At 34.8% G+C, this 14,693-nt stretch overlaps 2 protein-coding genes across 3 annotated transcripts; both read right to left on the bottom strand.

Moving 5' to 3' along the window:
- Positions 1–1,668: 1,668 nt before the first annotated feature.
- LOC107011585 (cysteine-rich receptor-like protein kinase 2) lies at positions 1,669–6,874 on the bottom strand. Of its 2 annotated transcripts, none has more exons than XM_027914108.1 (8): positions 6,624–6,874; positions 3,941–4,719; positions 3,722–3,844; positions 3,482–3,621; positions 3,195–3,405; positions 2,767–3,001; positions 2,512–2,662; positions 1,669–2,435 (listed from the first exon to the last, which is right to left on the bottom strand). In XM_027914108.1, exons 2-8 carry the CDS (start codon positions 4,704–4,706, stop codon positions 2,100–2,102), a joined length of 1,962 nt encoding a protein of 653 aa, XP_027769909.1. In that variant the 5' UTR covers positions 4,707–4,719; positions 6,624–6,874; the 3' UTR covers positions 1,669–2,099. The 2 variants fall into 2 exon arrangements, with proteins under 2 accessions (XP_027769909.1, XP_015066642.1); XM_015211156.2 differs by having other exon boundaries at positions 4,031–4,719; positions 6,624–6,873.
- A 3,524-nt stretch (positions 6,875–10,398) lies between these two features.
- Positions 10,399–14,693, bottom strand: LOC107011598 (cysteine-rich receptor-like protein kinase 2). Its single transcript, XM_015211169.2, has 8 exons — positions 14,564–14,693; positions 12,762–13,540; positions 12,540–12,653; positions 12,197–12,336; positions 11,907–12,117; positions 11,548–11,782; positions 11,320–11,470; positions 10,399–11,239 (listed from the first exon to the last, which is right to left on the bottom strand). The coding sequence occupies exons 2-8, from the start codon at positions 13,525–13,527 to the stop codon at positions 10,904–10,906; spliced, it is 1,953 nt and encodes a 650-aa protein (XP_015066655.1). The 5' UTR covers positions 13,528–13,540; positions 14,564–14,693; the 3' UTR covers positions 10,399–10,903.

Raw genomic sequence — 14,693 nt, 5'->3', positions numbered from 1 at the left:
AATCTTTTTGAGCCCATTGCTGGTATTCTGGATCGTCTGGTGAAATGGGGTTGACGATGATGTGATTGAGTCTTCCCCGGCCACCAATTGCTATCTGCATCAGTTTACACCATTTGGTGTAATTGGTGAAGTTCAATTTTTCCGCGACTCGCACTGTTTGTGAAGTCCCTGGTTCGATGTTGGTTGAATTTTTGTTGAGTGTTTGGAACATTTGAAACAGTTGTTGCATATGTTCCATAGAAATAAGCTGGTTTGGATTTTCCGGTGGGTTTTCCGATGGGTCTTCCATTTCGGTAGATCCCGGTAGATGATGAGTACGAAAAACCGTCGAAGATCGACCTTACGGCTCTGATACCATGTTAAAAATACGTAAATAAAGAGAATAGTTTTTGGTTAATTTTCTGTGTATTGCTCTTGTGAAAATACTATTACATTTATACAGGTAAGATGGAAAGAAATACGGAACCAGATAAGGAAAATGGTTATACAGAATATATTACTAACATAATTAGTCTATTTTGTTCCTATAATTATTTTGCTAAATATGGATATTTTCTACATGTCTGTTGTGCACTATGAAAGTTGGAGATCAAATTTAAAATTTCAAACTAAGTTTAGGATCTAAATATGTATTATGCCTTTAAAAAAATTGAAATATAGACTATAAAAAAATCACACCATGTGTATTGACCCAAACAGCTCTATAGGTACAAATTATTAAAGCAGCTTTAATGAAATAATGATGATTCATATAGTTCATTCAAATTTATTTGGATTGAGGCGTTGTTGTTGTAATACATAAATGATAATTCAAATTTGATTTCAATCAATAAATTAAAAACACTTTGATTTTGTAAATACACATCTAGACATCTCAACTGACCACTATACAATCCAGTACTCATCTCCGTTGTGTCTCGTGACACCCCACGCTAACATGACGCATAAAATCTTGAAGGTATCCAGATGATCATTTTGTAAGTTAAAGTGTTCAACTAACACAATGAAAACGAGTTTGTTAAAGTATGATTTTGATATGTATGTTATTATGTACAAATGATTTCTCTCTGGGAAATATATGTGATCGAGTTCATTCACGATACACGTAGGACACCACGTAAGATAAAAAATGACATGTAGAATGTCATGTAGGATATATGTGTCTATTTGTTTAATTTTATACAACTTTAAGTGCGTGCTTGTGCACACCCAAAGTTGAAGGACATAAATGTGATTTGAAACCAAGTTAAAGGGCATATTAATGTATTATGCCGAATTTAAAGGTTTCTTTAGGAAGCTCTTGGCTTCTTTTGTTGTGAATATAGCTAGATGTGTATAATCTAGCTATTTTGTAAATATTCACTTCGGTGATTAATGAAATTATGATAATTACCAAAAAAGAAAATGCATAATATATAAATGTGTCATTTAACTTCACCTCATTTTATATTTTATGTCCTGTAACTTTGTTTCCGCACAAGTAAACACTCAAACTTATATACAGATGAATAAGTAGACACATGTGTCCTACATGACATAAAACACGTAGAACACCACGTAGGATACAAATTGTCATGTAGAATGATGTGTGTGTCTATTTATACAATTTCGTACAGATTTAAATTTCTGCTTGTGCACCACCCAAAATTGAAGGGCATAAATGAGAAATGAGACTAAGTTAAAGGGTATATTTATGTATTATGCCACAAGAAAAATATCAACCAACTCCACCATTACAACCACTAACGCCACTACCAATGACAGTCACCACCACAACAACAACCACCTCTGTTATCACAACTATCATGCACCATCATCATTAGTAGACACTAACAACACCAACACCAACACCAACACCATAACCATTACAAAATATCTTCACCATCACTAGCAAGCAGAAGTGTCTAAGATCCACACTAGATTCCAAACAATATAAGAATATTTAGATCATGTTGGAGTGTTAGTTGCCAGTTGAGGTCAATTTAAAGTGTCTATACATGTATCATGTCTATAATTTATACTTCAGTTTCATGCCTATACTTTATACTTCAGTTTCATGCCTATAATTTATACTTCAGTTTCAGGGCATTGGGATATCATCATCTGGGGTAAAATGAACTGTGAGATAAGTTGGCAATCGTAGCAAAAGCGCCTTCTTTTATCGAGTACTTCTCCTGAGGGTTGTGAGTTTCAATGGGTTTCTCTTCCACGAATGGCGGCTTAGTAGGAGGAGGCAACTCTTCATCTTTCTTGATGAACATTTGTAATGCCTTAGACATGGATGGACGTAACGTTGGGATCTCTTGAGTGCACAAAAGTCCCACATGTAACACTCTCGCAACCTCATTTCTTACATTGATAGTATGATAGTTATGCAACATGAGATTTGGATCGAAGAGTTCCTCCACCATCCCGCGTTTATAATGCTCCCACACCTGTTAATTTCATCCAATAAAGTTAAGATCAATGAACAAAAATGTTTCAAAAGAGAAGTGATTGATCAGAAATTACATCGGAAACTAAGCTGACTGTATATTCATTGTTATTTCTCTTGTTGTTTTGTCTTCCAGTAACAATCTCTAGTAGAAGAACTCCAAAGCTGTAAACGTCTGCCTTTTCTGTTAGCTGACCGCGTGCTAAGTATTCTGGAGCCATATATCCTCTGCATGAAAACGGTAAATCATCCATTATTGGACCATATCAGTTTTTGCATCGTTGTGTACTTTATACGCGAAAAATTAGAAGATGAGACGAAGAAATACTAACAAGGTGCCAGCAACGGCAGTGCTTATGTGACTCTTGTCTTCTTGGAATGACCTGACCAATCCAAAATCAGCAATCTTTGCACGGAGCCTCGAGTCCAACAGGATGTTGCTTGCCTTAATGTCTCTGTGAATTATTCGTGTATTTGTGTTCTCGTGTAGGTATACCATTCCTTCTGCTGTCCCTATAATTATCTCAAATCTCTTCTCCCAGTTTAGAGCTTTACCTTTGATAGGGTCTATCAAATTTTAAGGTTAGAATCAATATACATGATAGAGTCAATGTTTAACTTATTTGTACTTTTATTTTTAGTTGGTGCAATGATGACATGAGTTTAGCTTAAATAGAACAGCGAAAGTTCGTACTGGCTGACCCTCAACTTGTTTGGGACTGGCACGTAGTTGTTGTTGTAGTAAAGTTCGATTACTTACCAAATATGAAACGATCCAGACTCTGGTTAGGGAGTAACTCGTATACAAGTAGGCTTTCCGGTCCTGAGCAGCTGTAGCCCAATAACCTTGTCAAATTTTTGTGCTGGATGCTACTGATTATGTTAACCTCGTTACAAAAATCTGCAGCTCTGTGTTTGTTGTTGAAGAACAGCCTTTTGACGGCGATCTCTTTCCCATCTGCCAAAACACCCTGCAACAAAATGTGCCTTTAATTGACAACACTTTCTGGTATTGCATTGATTGCAACACATTCAGCCATTACATACCTTATAAACCGTGCCAAATCCACCTTGCCCGAGCTTGTTGGCCTCCTCAAATGACCTCGTGGATTTTTCAAGTGTCGAATACTTGAAGTTCAAGTTGTTTTTATGAAGGGTCTTCACTAACTTCTCAACATCAGCTGCACCTAATAAGTTCAAATTTCCTCGGAAAAGCATGAGTAGGCCATAACGCTGAATGTTGTCTTCGGTATAGTTGTGGGTAAATCACAAGATACAAGATTTTACCTTTTCTCTTCTTCTGGATTTGTTTGTTCTTCCAGACACCAAAACCAATAAAAACAGCTACTCCCAAAACGACAACGGAGCTAAGAACAACAATGACTACAACTTTTCCTGCAATGTGGTGATCTGAAAGTTTTTGTTTTTATTTAAAAAAGACCATTTATCAGCAAAATTAAATGTTCAGTCGATAAATAACAAGCAAACCAGGACGAAAAGAAGTACCCCTTGATGACGAGCCACTACTGGTAGAAGTAGCATTTAGAAAATTTGTATCAGAATATCTCATGAAGCATCCGGTGTAAAGAGCTCTACCTTCTGACCAAGGTAAGCATCCCAACATGGATTCAGATGCATTTCGCAAACACGCTGCACAGGAGTTTGCGCTCAGCGTCTTCCAGCAATCAGTGAGAACATAAGCTGTCGCATTAGAAGGACCTGGCCCTGACACTTGAGCACGTGCATAGCCATTATTAGTCGGTGCATTTACAACTGCTTGCTGAATGGCTCGCCTAGCGTTCTGTTGGAACAATGTACCCTTTATCGTCCTGTTTCCACATACATGCATATCCTCTGGGCCTAAATACTGGTCATAGAACGTGTAAGTCTCCACTCGCACAAAGCATCCATCAAGATAAATTCGCCCTCCGTTATGAGGGAAGCACTGGGGCAAAATTGTTCGCACTTCAGCATAGCATAAGGCACAGTCGGGTAAAGAAAGATCACCATAGCATTGGGCAAGTGCATAGCTAGTATCTGGTTCAGTGACAGAAACTGCAACTCCATATCCTCCATTTCTCATTTGTTGGCTTACAGTTTCCATAGCTGCAACAAAGTTTCGGACATAAATTGTCCAATTATGCAGGAGTTGAGTGTTACATAAGATCGTGGCGGTCTGCGATCTTGGTTCACACACTGATGTATCTAGTAAATGTAGGATCAACACAATAGCAAAGAGGTTACATAAAATTGAAGGGGCTGGTATCTCCATCTTGCCAAATGAACTGTACAACAGAGAAAATAATGTGAGAGGACTAATTGATCAAATGACTAAACTGACACTGTTAACCACTACTTTCGGTCGACACCCGTAATTTTTTTGGCTCGAACCCGAGACCACGTATTTAAGGGTGAAGCACTCCCACCAGTGCACCAGTGGCGGAGCCAGAATTTTCAATAAGGGGTTCAAAAACCGTAGAAATAGACACACATAGTAGCCGAAGAGGATTCGACATCTACTATATATACATAAAAAAATATTTCAACCATGTATTAATAATATAATTTTTCGCGGAACAGGGTTCGGATGAACCCCCTTAGTACAAGGTGGATCCGCCACTGCAGTGCACCACAACCCAAGTTGGTAAGGATCTCTGAAATTAATTAAGTAACTATCAGTCTTTGGATACAAATCTCTAATTTATGATTACTATATTTTGTAAGAAACAATCTTGCATTATTAAATTTTATGCTCAATAAAAATTAAAACATATAAAATATGAAATAAAGTAAGTAAGAGCCTGTTTGGATTGAATTAAAAGTTGGTCAAACCTACTTTTAAGTAACTTTTAGCTTTTGGAAGCTTTTGACAAGGTTAAAAATACCTTAAAGTAAGATTAAAATGACTTTAAGAAGGTTAAAAACTAATAGTAGGTTTCCCTCTATTTTTTCTTTAAAAGAAATTTTAATTTAACTTTTTATTTTTTAACTTAAAAACTACTCCAGAAAATGTTCGTTTTAATAGGAAAATGTATATTCTACTTCAATTTGTAAAAAAATAAGAAATAATTTATTTCTTTATTTTTTATCGTTAGCTTATAAAAATAAATGAACCAATTATTACGATCTTATATATATGACCCATATTATTAATTAAAATAATACATGTAGTTATTCTATTTTAATTGTTAAAATGAGATTAAGAAAAGAAAAATATTATTTCCTACTTATTTATAAGTTAAAGTGATTTTAAAAGAAGAATAAGAATAAGAATAAAGTTCTTTAAAAAGAAAATTGTATGAAATACAAAACTATTAATTCAAAATAAATATTATAACCACAGTTTCATTTAATTCTAATTCGTAACAAACAGTTTGTCATTCAACTCTCTCCCCTGAATCTCATTCGCCACTCTCACTCACGTAGGATAAAAAAACATGTAGGATGTCATGTAGGACATGTGTGTTTATTTGTTCAAGTTTATGCAAGTTTAAGTATCTACTTGTGCACATCCAAAGTTGAAGAGTATAATTGTGATTTGAAGCCAAGTTAAAGGGTATATTTATGTAAAAATACATAAGTATCCTCTCAACCTGTGTCTGACATTTCAGATACACACTTATACTACACTTATACTTTTATAAATAACTATCTAATTCTTTTCGTCCTACATGACACTATCAATCATGCCATTTGAAAAAATTGTCAGCACGCGCCGGGCTCAGAAGATAGTGCCACGTAGGTCGAAAAGGAGTAGAAAATTATCTATAAAATAAGTTCAGGAGTGCAATAAGACCCTAGCATAGTATGATTGTGTCTCTGAGATTTCGAGCATAGGTTAGGGTACTTATGCATTTTTCCAATATTTAATGATGTATATTTTCATCATATTGATATGCAAAAAAATTGTAATTTATAGTACTTTTCGTATAACTTTTGAATATCTATTTTTTAAAAAGAAAATATCGAATAATGTAACGTAGTTTTACTTTAAAAAACTAATCAAATTGACTTTTGAAAAACACAACTTAGACAAATAAAAATGAACGGAGAGAGTAACAATAAGGATACTTCTGGATCAAATCCCAAATTCAGCTCAGATAAAAGAGCTCACTAAGAACTTAGGCTCGAACTCGATACCTCAATCATCGAATCTCAATGAAAATAGAAAGAAGAAAAGAACACTCACAAAGTTTTTCCGAGCTCTGAACTCGCCGGATTTTGTGCCGGAAAAGAGAGATATCGCCGGTGAAAACTGATCAGCTGCAGTCAAAGTTGTAGAAACAGAGAGAAAAGATGAAAAAAATGAAGGGCAATTTCATATTTGATTAATGGGTTGTTTTGTGAGGAAAGTCTTTTCTATTTTCCCAACTTTTGTCGATTTTCTAAATTGGCGTTCGATATTTAGATTGAAATATCTTAAATTTGAACCATGTTGAAAAAAATTATATTGCGGAAAGAAAACAATTCGGTCTGATATCTATATTGGAGCGGACTAAATTTAAACACGCTAAAAAAAATTATATTGAGGGAAAAAAATATTTTCTACAAAAGAGTTTGAATTTACAATTTATAATATTATAATTTTTTTTTTTGTGTCTGAATTGTGAAGTTGTGAACCAAAAGGAAAAATTGTTGGATATTTTCAAAATAAACACAAATCAACAAGGGTCTTTCTCTACTGTAACAAAAGTTTGATTTAAAATAAAAATTAACAAGAAAACAAAAAAAAAATTGTGATCTTTGACATGTGATAATAAAGTGACCACATAACACTAAAGTAGTTGCTCCTTCCATTTTGCTAGATGAGCTGTACAACATAGAAAACGAGGTAAGAAAAATCAACATAGGTCGCGTTTGTTTGCATTTAATGAATGTCTGAGTCCTAATTCTTCATATTTTAGTCATTATACGACTTACGTGACACAGTTCATGACTCCACTTAATAGAGATGTGTGAGAGATGTTTGGAGGTCACGTAGGCTATAAAGGTGTACAGAATTACAAAAGAAATGAGTTTTGGGGTACCGTTACATCTGTTAATGTAGGGAGTACTTACCGTCCATCACAACGGCTGATGGTTCTCTTTTGCTTATATACTCCTTACCAAAATTTCAAGGTAGGAAATAGGGATAAGGCACAATTACCCTTCTAACTACCACCGAAATTTCACAGACACCTAAAATAAGGTCTTATTACCCTGAACTCATTTTTTTTAATGTACACCTTTTTGGCTTACGTGACATCCAAACATCTCCACGCGCCTTAACTACGTGGGGTTACGGAGTGTGCTACATATGTCAAAAAGTTGTATAAAGTTGCAAAACAAATGAGTTCGGGATAATAGGACATTAGTTTAGAGTTAAAGATGTGTCTGTGAGATTTCGTTCATAATCTAGAAGTACTCCGTACTTGTCCCTAGAAAATATAAAGACCCAAAATTTCAAGGTAGTAATAGGGATAAGGCACAAGTAGCCTCCTAACTATGACCGAAATTTCACAGACACCTAAACTAAGGTCCTGTTACCCTTTGTAATTTTTTAGACCTTTTTAGCTTACATGACATCCAAACATCTCCTACGCGCCTCAACTACGTGGAGTCACGAAGTGTGTCACATATGTCAAAAAAGGTGTATAAAATTACGAAACAAAAGTGTTCGGGGTAATAGGACATTATTTTAGAGTTAAAGGTGTTTCTATGAGATTTCGATCATAATCTACAGCTACTCTGTACTTAACACGAGTTATTCAATATAAGCTAATTATAGAAATTTGATCAAACAACTTAAATCATTAGTGAAAACAGAAGAAGAAAAAAAACAGAAACTCACAAAACTCTGTGTGATCATTAAAGAGTCTGAATTCACCGGATTTTCGAGTCGAAACCAATAGATCGCCGGTGGAAATTGATCAGTTGTTGTCAAAGTTGTAGAAAAAGAGTGATGAAGAAACAGAGTGAAGAAAATGAAAGCAAAGAAAGAAAATTTGTTTTGTTAGAGAAGTCCTTTTATACTATTTTTGGTTTCCCAATCTGGTGTCGAAGTATGACTGTATCTCTATTGAAGTCAGACTAAATATGAATTCGTGTTAGAAAAATTTTATATTGGGGCAAAACGTTTATTTTATACTTATTTCGTCTCTTTTTAATAGTCATGTTGTACTTTGCAAGAGTCGATTTGACTAACTTATAAAACTAAATTAGATTACATTAATTTAAAATTTTAAATAAAACACGAGATATTTAATCACATTATGAAAAGTATTATAAGTTATAATTTTTTTTCATATCAATATGATTAAAAAAAAATACATGTTAAAATGTTAATCAAAGTTCATATCGTTTGACTCTCAAAAAAAGAAATTATGACAACTAAAATGAAACAAATGGGGGTACTCAATAAGGCTCGAATATTAATTTTTAGTTAAAGATGAAAGAATATTTATCGCTTCGCAGCACCTCTCATCATTTTGTTAATCTTTCTGTTTTAATTTGTTTGTTTTACTTTCCATCTTTGTCCGCAAACTCTTTATTTTTAACTTTTAGTATGACATGTTTAAGGTTATAAAATTAAATAATATTTTGACATATTTTATATAAATTTCATTTAAGATTATAATATTTTTTAAAATATTAATAATTTTATATCATGTTAAAATTAGACGAATAAATTAAAAAGGAGGGCATAATTATTATTTTTTGGGAAAAGAGTCTCATATACCTCTCAACTTTGTCATTTAGAGCTGATATACCCCTTGTTATGAAAGTGACTCATATATACCTCTACTTATAAACAAATGACTCACATATACCCTTTTTCCTCTAACGGAAATGAAAAAATAATTTTAATCTAACTTTTTATTTTTTTCTAAAAAAATAATCCCTTATAAATAAATTTAATCCTCGTCAAATATTTTTTTTTTCAATGACTAATTTAAAATTATTATTTTGATAATCAAATTTATTTATGTTTCACTAATGTTCTTGTAAATGACCAAATTTTTTCTTCGAATACAAAAACCAAATTACAATATAGACAAAAAAAATAGTTTAAATTTTTTTCTTTAAACTAAGGAATGAAAGAAAAAAATAAGAATAAGAAACTCAAATAATTATAATAAAAGAATTAAAAAATAATTTATGTATGAAAAAAAAATAAAATATACCTTGAACTTTGATAGAAGAATCATATATACCCCTAAATAATTTTTTTTAAAAAATAAAAGTAATAAATATAAACTTAATTTTTTTTTAACTTCCGCTAAATTAATGAAGGGTATATGTGAGTCATTTTGTAACGGCAGGGGTATATGTGAGCCGTTTGTATAACGGTAAGGACATATATGAGTCACTTTCATAACGAGAGATATATCAGCTCCAAATGATAAAATTGAAGGGTATATCAGACCCTTTTCTCTTTTTCTTTTGAGAGAAGTCAACAAAAGGAAAGACATTGTTGTTTGATTTTTCAAATGGAAGACTTAAAACAGTACTTCTATGAAAAACTTTAATAAATATTTACGGGGCTGCTTTTGTAACTACTTTACTTACTGCCCTAACCAAAATAATAAAGAGGGGGAGAATAAAAAGACATTTCTCCGTTTAATTTTATTTGTTATGTTGCGTTTTTTGAAAGTCAATTTGACTAATTTTCAAAGTTAAATTAGATTACATTAGTTCGATATTTTAAAGTAAATATTTAGATATTCCAAAAAGTATATGAAAAGTATTATAAATTGTAATTTTTTGCATATCAATATAATGAAAAATATATCTTAAAATGTTGCTTAAAATTCTTATAGTTTGACTCTAAAAAGAGAAATCATAACATTAAAAGTGAACGGAGGGAGTATATGTTTTGATAAAATGATTAGGGATGGAGATATCGCACTTATTAAGCAGTTCAAAATATGAAAAAGTAAATACACGAACAAATCAAAGAGTGTTCATCAGCTATTATATATACATAGAAAAAATAAAAAATGTATAAATAGCATAATATTCCGCTTACATCTGCCTTTCCACTTAGGCAACAAAGAAGTGGAAGCAATAAAAACAACCAAAAAAAAAAAGAGACATATGGAAGGCAATGTAATTGGGATGTCACTTGCGGAACTCGTTTTTCTCAAATTCCATTAGAAAAGTCATTTTTCCTCATTTTTAAGGAACTTGTTTTCCTAAATATATATTTTCCAAATTGACAAATAATACATGGAAAAAATTGAAGAATGTAATATGAAGTTTTGAACTTACAACAAACTGCTTGATCATGAGTTGAGCTTAAATGGAATACTGACAATTCATATAGCCGAACTCAACTTGTTTGAGATCGAAACATAGTTGTCATTGTTGTTGTAGCTAACAGCTCGATCGATCACGATGAAGTCTCCTTCAAGAACATGAGGCGAAAGGATATGCTTGAGATAACTATAATCTTTACATCACTTTCAGTTCAGGAGCACTGAGATATCATTATCTGGGGTAAAAGGAACTGTGAGATATGTTGGCAATCGAAGCAGAATCGCGTTGTTTGAGCAAGTTCTTCTCCCAAGGGTCATGAAGTTCCATGGTTTTCTCATCCACGAATGGCGGATTAGAAGGAGGAGCCAACTCTTCGTCTTTCTTCACGAGCATTTTTAATGCCTTAGACATGAATGGACGTAACGTTGGCATCTCTTGAGTGCACAAAAGTCCGACATGTAACACTCTCGCGACCTCACTTTTCACATTGATTGTATGGTTGTTATTCAACATGAGATTCGGATCAAACAGCTTCTCCACTATCCCACGTTGAAAGTGCTCCCACGCCTGTTAATATCATCGAAGACCAATATGCATTAAGTCCTTCAAGATTGAAAAAAATTGTTCAAGAAAAAAGTGTGACTTACAATGGAAACTAAGCTGTCTGTGTATTCGACGTGTTTGCTCCTGTTGTTTTGCCTTCCAGTAACGATTTCGAGTAGAAGAATTCCAAAGCTGTAAACATCTGCTTTTTCTGTTAGTTGGCCGTGTGCTATGTACTCGGGAGCCATATATCCTCTGCACATATTGTACCAAATTAGTTTTTATGTACTTTTACGCGACAAAAGTAGAAGACGAGACGAAGAAATACTAACAATGTGCCAGCAATGGCAGTGCTTATGTGACTCTTGTCTTCTTGGAATGACCTTGCCAACCCAAAATCAGCAATCTTTGCACGGAACCTCGCGTCTAACAGGATGTTGCTTGCTTTTATGTCTCTGTGAATTATTCGAGTCTTTGTGTTTTCGTGGAGGTATACCAAACCTTCCGCGGTCCCTATGATTATATCAAATCTTTTCTCCCAGTTTAGAGCTTTACCTTTGATAGAATCTGTCAATTTGAAGTTATGATGAAATGAGTTTATCTTAATTGGAATCATGAAGATTCATATAGCCGATCCCAACTTTTTTAAGACCGAGGAGTGCTAGTGTTGTTGCAAAGTCCGGTTACTTACCAAATATGAAGCGATCAAGACTCTGGTTAGGGAGGAACTCGTATACAAGAAGACTTTCCGGTCCTGAGCAGCTGCATCCCAATAACCTTACCAAATTCTTGTGCTCGACGCTACTGATTATGTTAACCTCGTTATAAAAATCTGCAACTCTGTGTTTGTTGTTGAAGAACAGCCTTTTGACAGCAATTTCTCTGCCATCTGCCAAAATACCCTGCAATAAACCGCGCCTCGGACTTTGTTTAACATGAGCACTTCTAGTATTGCATTACAACTTCTCAACCATTTCGTACCTTATAAACGGTGCCAAATCCACCTTGCCCGAGCTTATTGGCCTCATCAAATGACCCCGTGGCTTTGTCAAGAGTAGAATACTTGAAGTTCAAGCTGTTGTCATGAAGGATATTCACTAGTTTCTCCGCGTCATTTGCACCTACAAAGTTCAAATTTCCCCCGGAAAAGCACGAGTAGACCATAATGCCTCGAGTTAGTTGTTGAAAATTCCTTTCAGTACTGTTGTCTGAAAATGATCGCGCGCTATATTCTTGCGTAAATATTATCATAAAGATACAATACATGTTCATCATTGATATCCTAATGACTTTTATCACCAATATGTGACACAAAAGGATTTACCTTTTCTCTTCTTCTGGATTTGTTTGTTCTTCCAGACATAAGTACCAATGACAGCACCTACTCCTAAAACGACCACGGAGCTAACAACAACGATTACAATGACAACAGCGTTTCCTACAATATCGTCATTCGAAAGAAAAAAAGACCATTTATCAGCTAAATAACGCGTTCAGTGAATAAACAACTGGCAAACCAGGACGAGAAAAGAGCAAAGATTAATACCTCCTGATGACGAGCCTTCACTGACGGAAATAGCATTGAGAAAATTAGTATCGGAATACCTCATGAAGCATCCGGTGTACAAAGCTCTACCTTCTGACCAAGGCAAGCATCCCAACATGGATGCAGATGCATTTTGCAAACACGCTGCACAGGAATTCGTGCTCAGCGTCTTCCAACAATCAGCGAGAACATAAGCTGTCTCGTTAGAAGGACCAGGTACCGACACTTGAGCACGTGCAGTACCATTATTAGTCGGTGCATTTACAACGGCTTGCTGAATGGCTCGCCTAGCGTTCTGTTGGAAGAATGTACCCTTTGTCGTCCTGTTTTCACATACATGTCTGTCCTCTGGACCTAAATACTGATCATAGAACGTGTAATTCTCCGCTCGCATAAAGCATCCATCAAGATAAATTCGCCCTCCGTTATAAGGGAAGCACTGAGGCAAAACTGTTCGCGCTTCAGCATAGCATAAGATGCAGTCGAGTAAAGAGAGATCACCATAGCATTGGGCAAGTCCAAAGTTAGTGTCTGGTCCAGTGCCAGAAACTGCAACTCCATATCCTCTTGTTCTCATTTGTTGGCTTATAGTTTCCATAACTGCTACAAAATTTGGAACAAAAACTGTCGTATTATGCTCGAGTTGAGTATTACATGTGATCTGGACGGTCTGCGATCTTGGTTCACACACTGATGTATCTGGTAGAAGTAGGATCAACACAATAACAAAGAGAGTACATAAAATTGAAGGGGCTGGTATCTCCATTTTGCCAAATGAACTGTATAACAGAAAAAACAATGTGAGAGGACTAATTGATGTAACATTAAACTGACAAAAATAGACACCAATCACTACCATATATCGTCAATCACCGTATCAATCACTACCATTATTAGCTATCATTACTATCAACCACAATTATCCGTAGCCACCACCAACTACCACCATCAACTGACAACCACTATCGTTAACCACTATTGTCAGCTACTACCCACCACAACTGACAACCACTATCGTTAGCCCTCGGGCTTAACTCACACTCCAAAAGCTAGCTCAAAGGGAAGAGGATTGTTCAAGCCTTACGAGGAGCCCAACCTAGTCCACTGTGTTGACCTAACTCACACCTCAAAAGCTAGGGAGGAGATTGTTCAAGCCTTATAACGGGCCCAACCCAGTTTGGTGTGTGTTCATTCTTTGACCGAGGCACATTGGTTGGGGAATAGACTAGTGACGTGTTTATATGGATTTGGGCAATCATCTCCTCTTGAACTAGCTTTTGAGATTGAGTTAAGCTCAGATGTCATATTTTTACATAGTAACAAAGTCGTATTCATTCATGTCCGGGCACCTGATCCACACTCCAGTTTGAGCCCAGGCTACATTGAGCTAGACCTGTTTATATGGGCTTGAGCTGATTTGAGGTTGAGTGAGACCCAACAGTAATATAATTTATTAATTTTTAAATATCGACAAGTTTTATATATTCAAGTGTTCTCTCTTTCATTCAAAGGACTTTATTTCCTAAAGTTCCAAAACCGAGATCTCTAATTAAAGACACGGGAAACATAGTTTTCTCTTATGTTCATTTACTCCTTCGCAAAATTTCAAGTATATCTTTTTGTAACTAATATTGAATAACGGTTCTGCACTAAAACAACATACTCAGTGTAATCCCACGATAGAATTAATCAAGCCTTAACTAACGAAAGTAGAGAAACTATTTCTGGCAGACCCTCAACGTAACTCATAAACTAAGAGATAATTTGCATATATAAGGAAGAAAAAAGAAAGGAACACTCACAAAGTTCAATCCTCTGAGCAATGAGCGCTCAGAATTTGTCGAATTTAGACTCGACGAAGAGAGATTCGTCGAGACAAACTGATCAGCTGTTGTCTAAGTTGTAGAAACAGAGAAGGAAATGAAGGAACAA

Source organism: Solanum pennellii, chromosome 1, assembly GCF_001406875.1.
Source record: "Solanum pennellii chromosome 1, SPENNV200".
Taxonomy (NCBI): domain Eukaryota; kingdom Viridiplantae; phylum Streptophyta; class Magnoliopsida; order Solanales; family Solanaceae; genus Solanum; species Solanum pennellii.
This window is presented reverse-complemented; position numbering and strand designations above follow the sequence as displayed.

What these genes read in the sequence shown, in the direction of transcription:
- LOC107011585 (XM_027914108.1), bottom strand. Translation starts at nt 4,706, where the DNA reads ATGGAGATACCAGCCCCTTCAATTTTATGTAACCTCTTTGCTATTGTG. An exon ending in TAGTGGCTCGTCATCAAGGG is followed by an intron (nt 3,845 to 3,940) that starts GTACTTCTTTTC and finishes AAAAACTTTCAG; the next exon opens with ATCACCACATTGCAGGAAAA. An exon ending in AATCCAGAAGAAGAGAAAAG is followed by an intron (nt 3,622 to 3,721) that starts GTAAAATCTTGT and finishes TGAACTTATTAG; the next exon opens with GTGCAGCTGATGTTGAGAAG.
- LOC107011598 (XM_015211169.2), bottom strand. Translation starts at nt 13,527, where the DNA reads ATGGAGATACCAGCCCCTTCAATTTTATGTACTCTCTTTGTTATTGTG. An exon ending in TGAAGGCTCGTCATCAGGAG is followed by an intron (nt 12,654 to 12,761) that starts GTATTAATCTTT and finishes ACGATATTGTAG; the next exon opens with GAAACGCTGTTGTCATTGTA. An exon ending in TCTTGATCGCTTCATATTTG is followed by an intron (nt 11,783 to 11,906) that starts GTAAGTAACCGG and finishes TCAAATTGACAG; the next exon opens with ATTCTATCAAAGGTAAAGCT.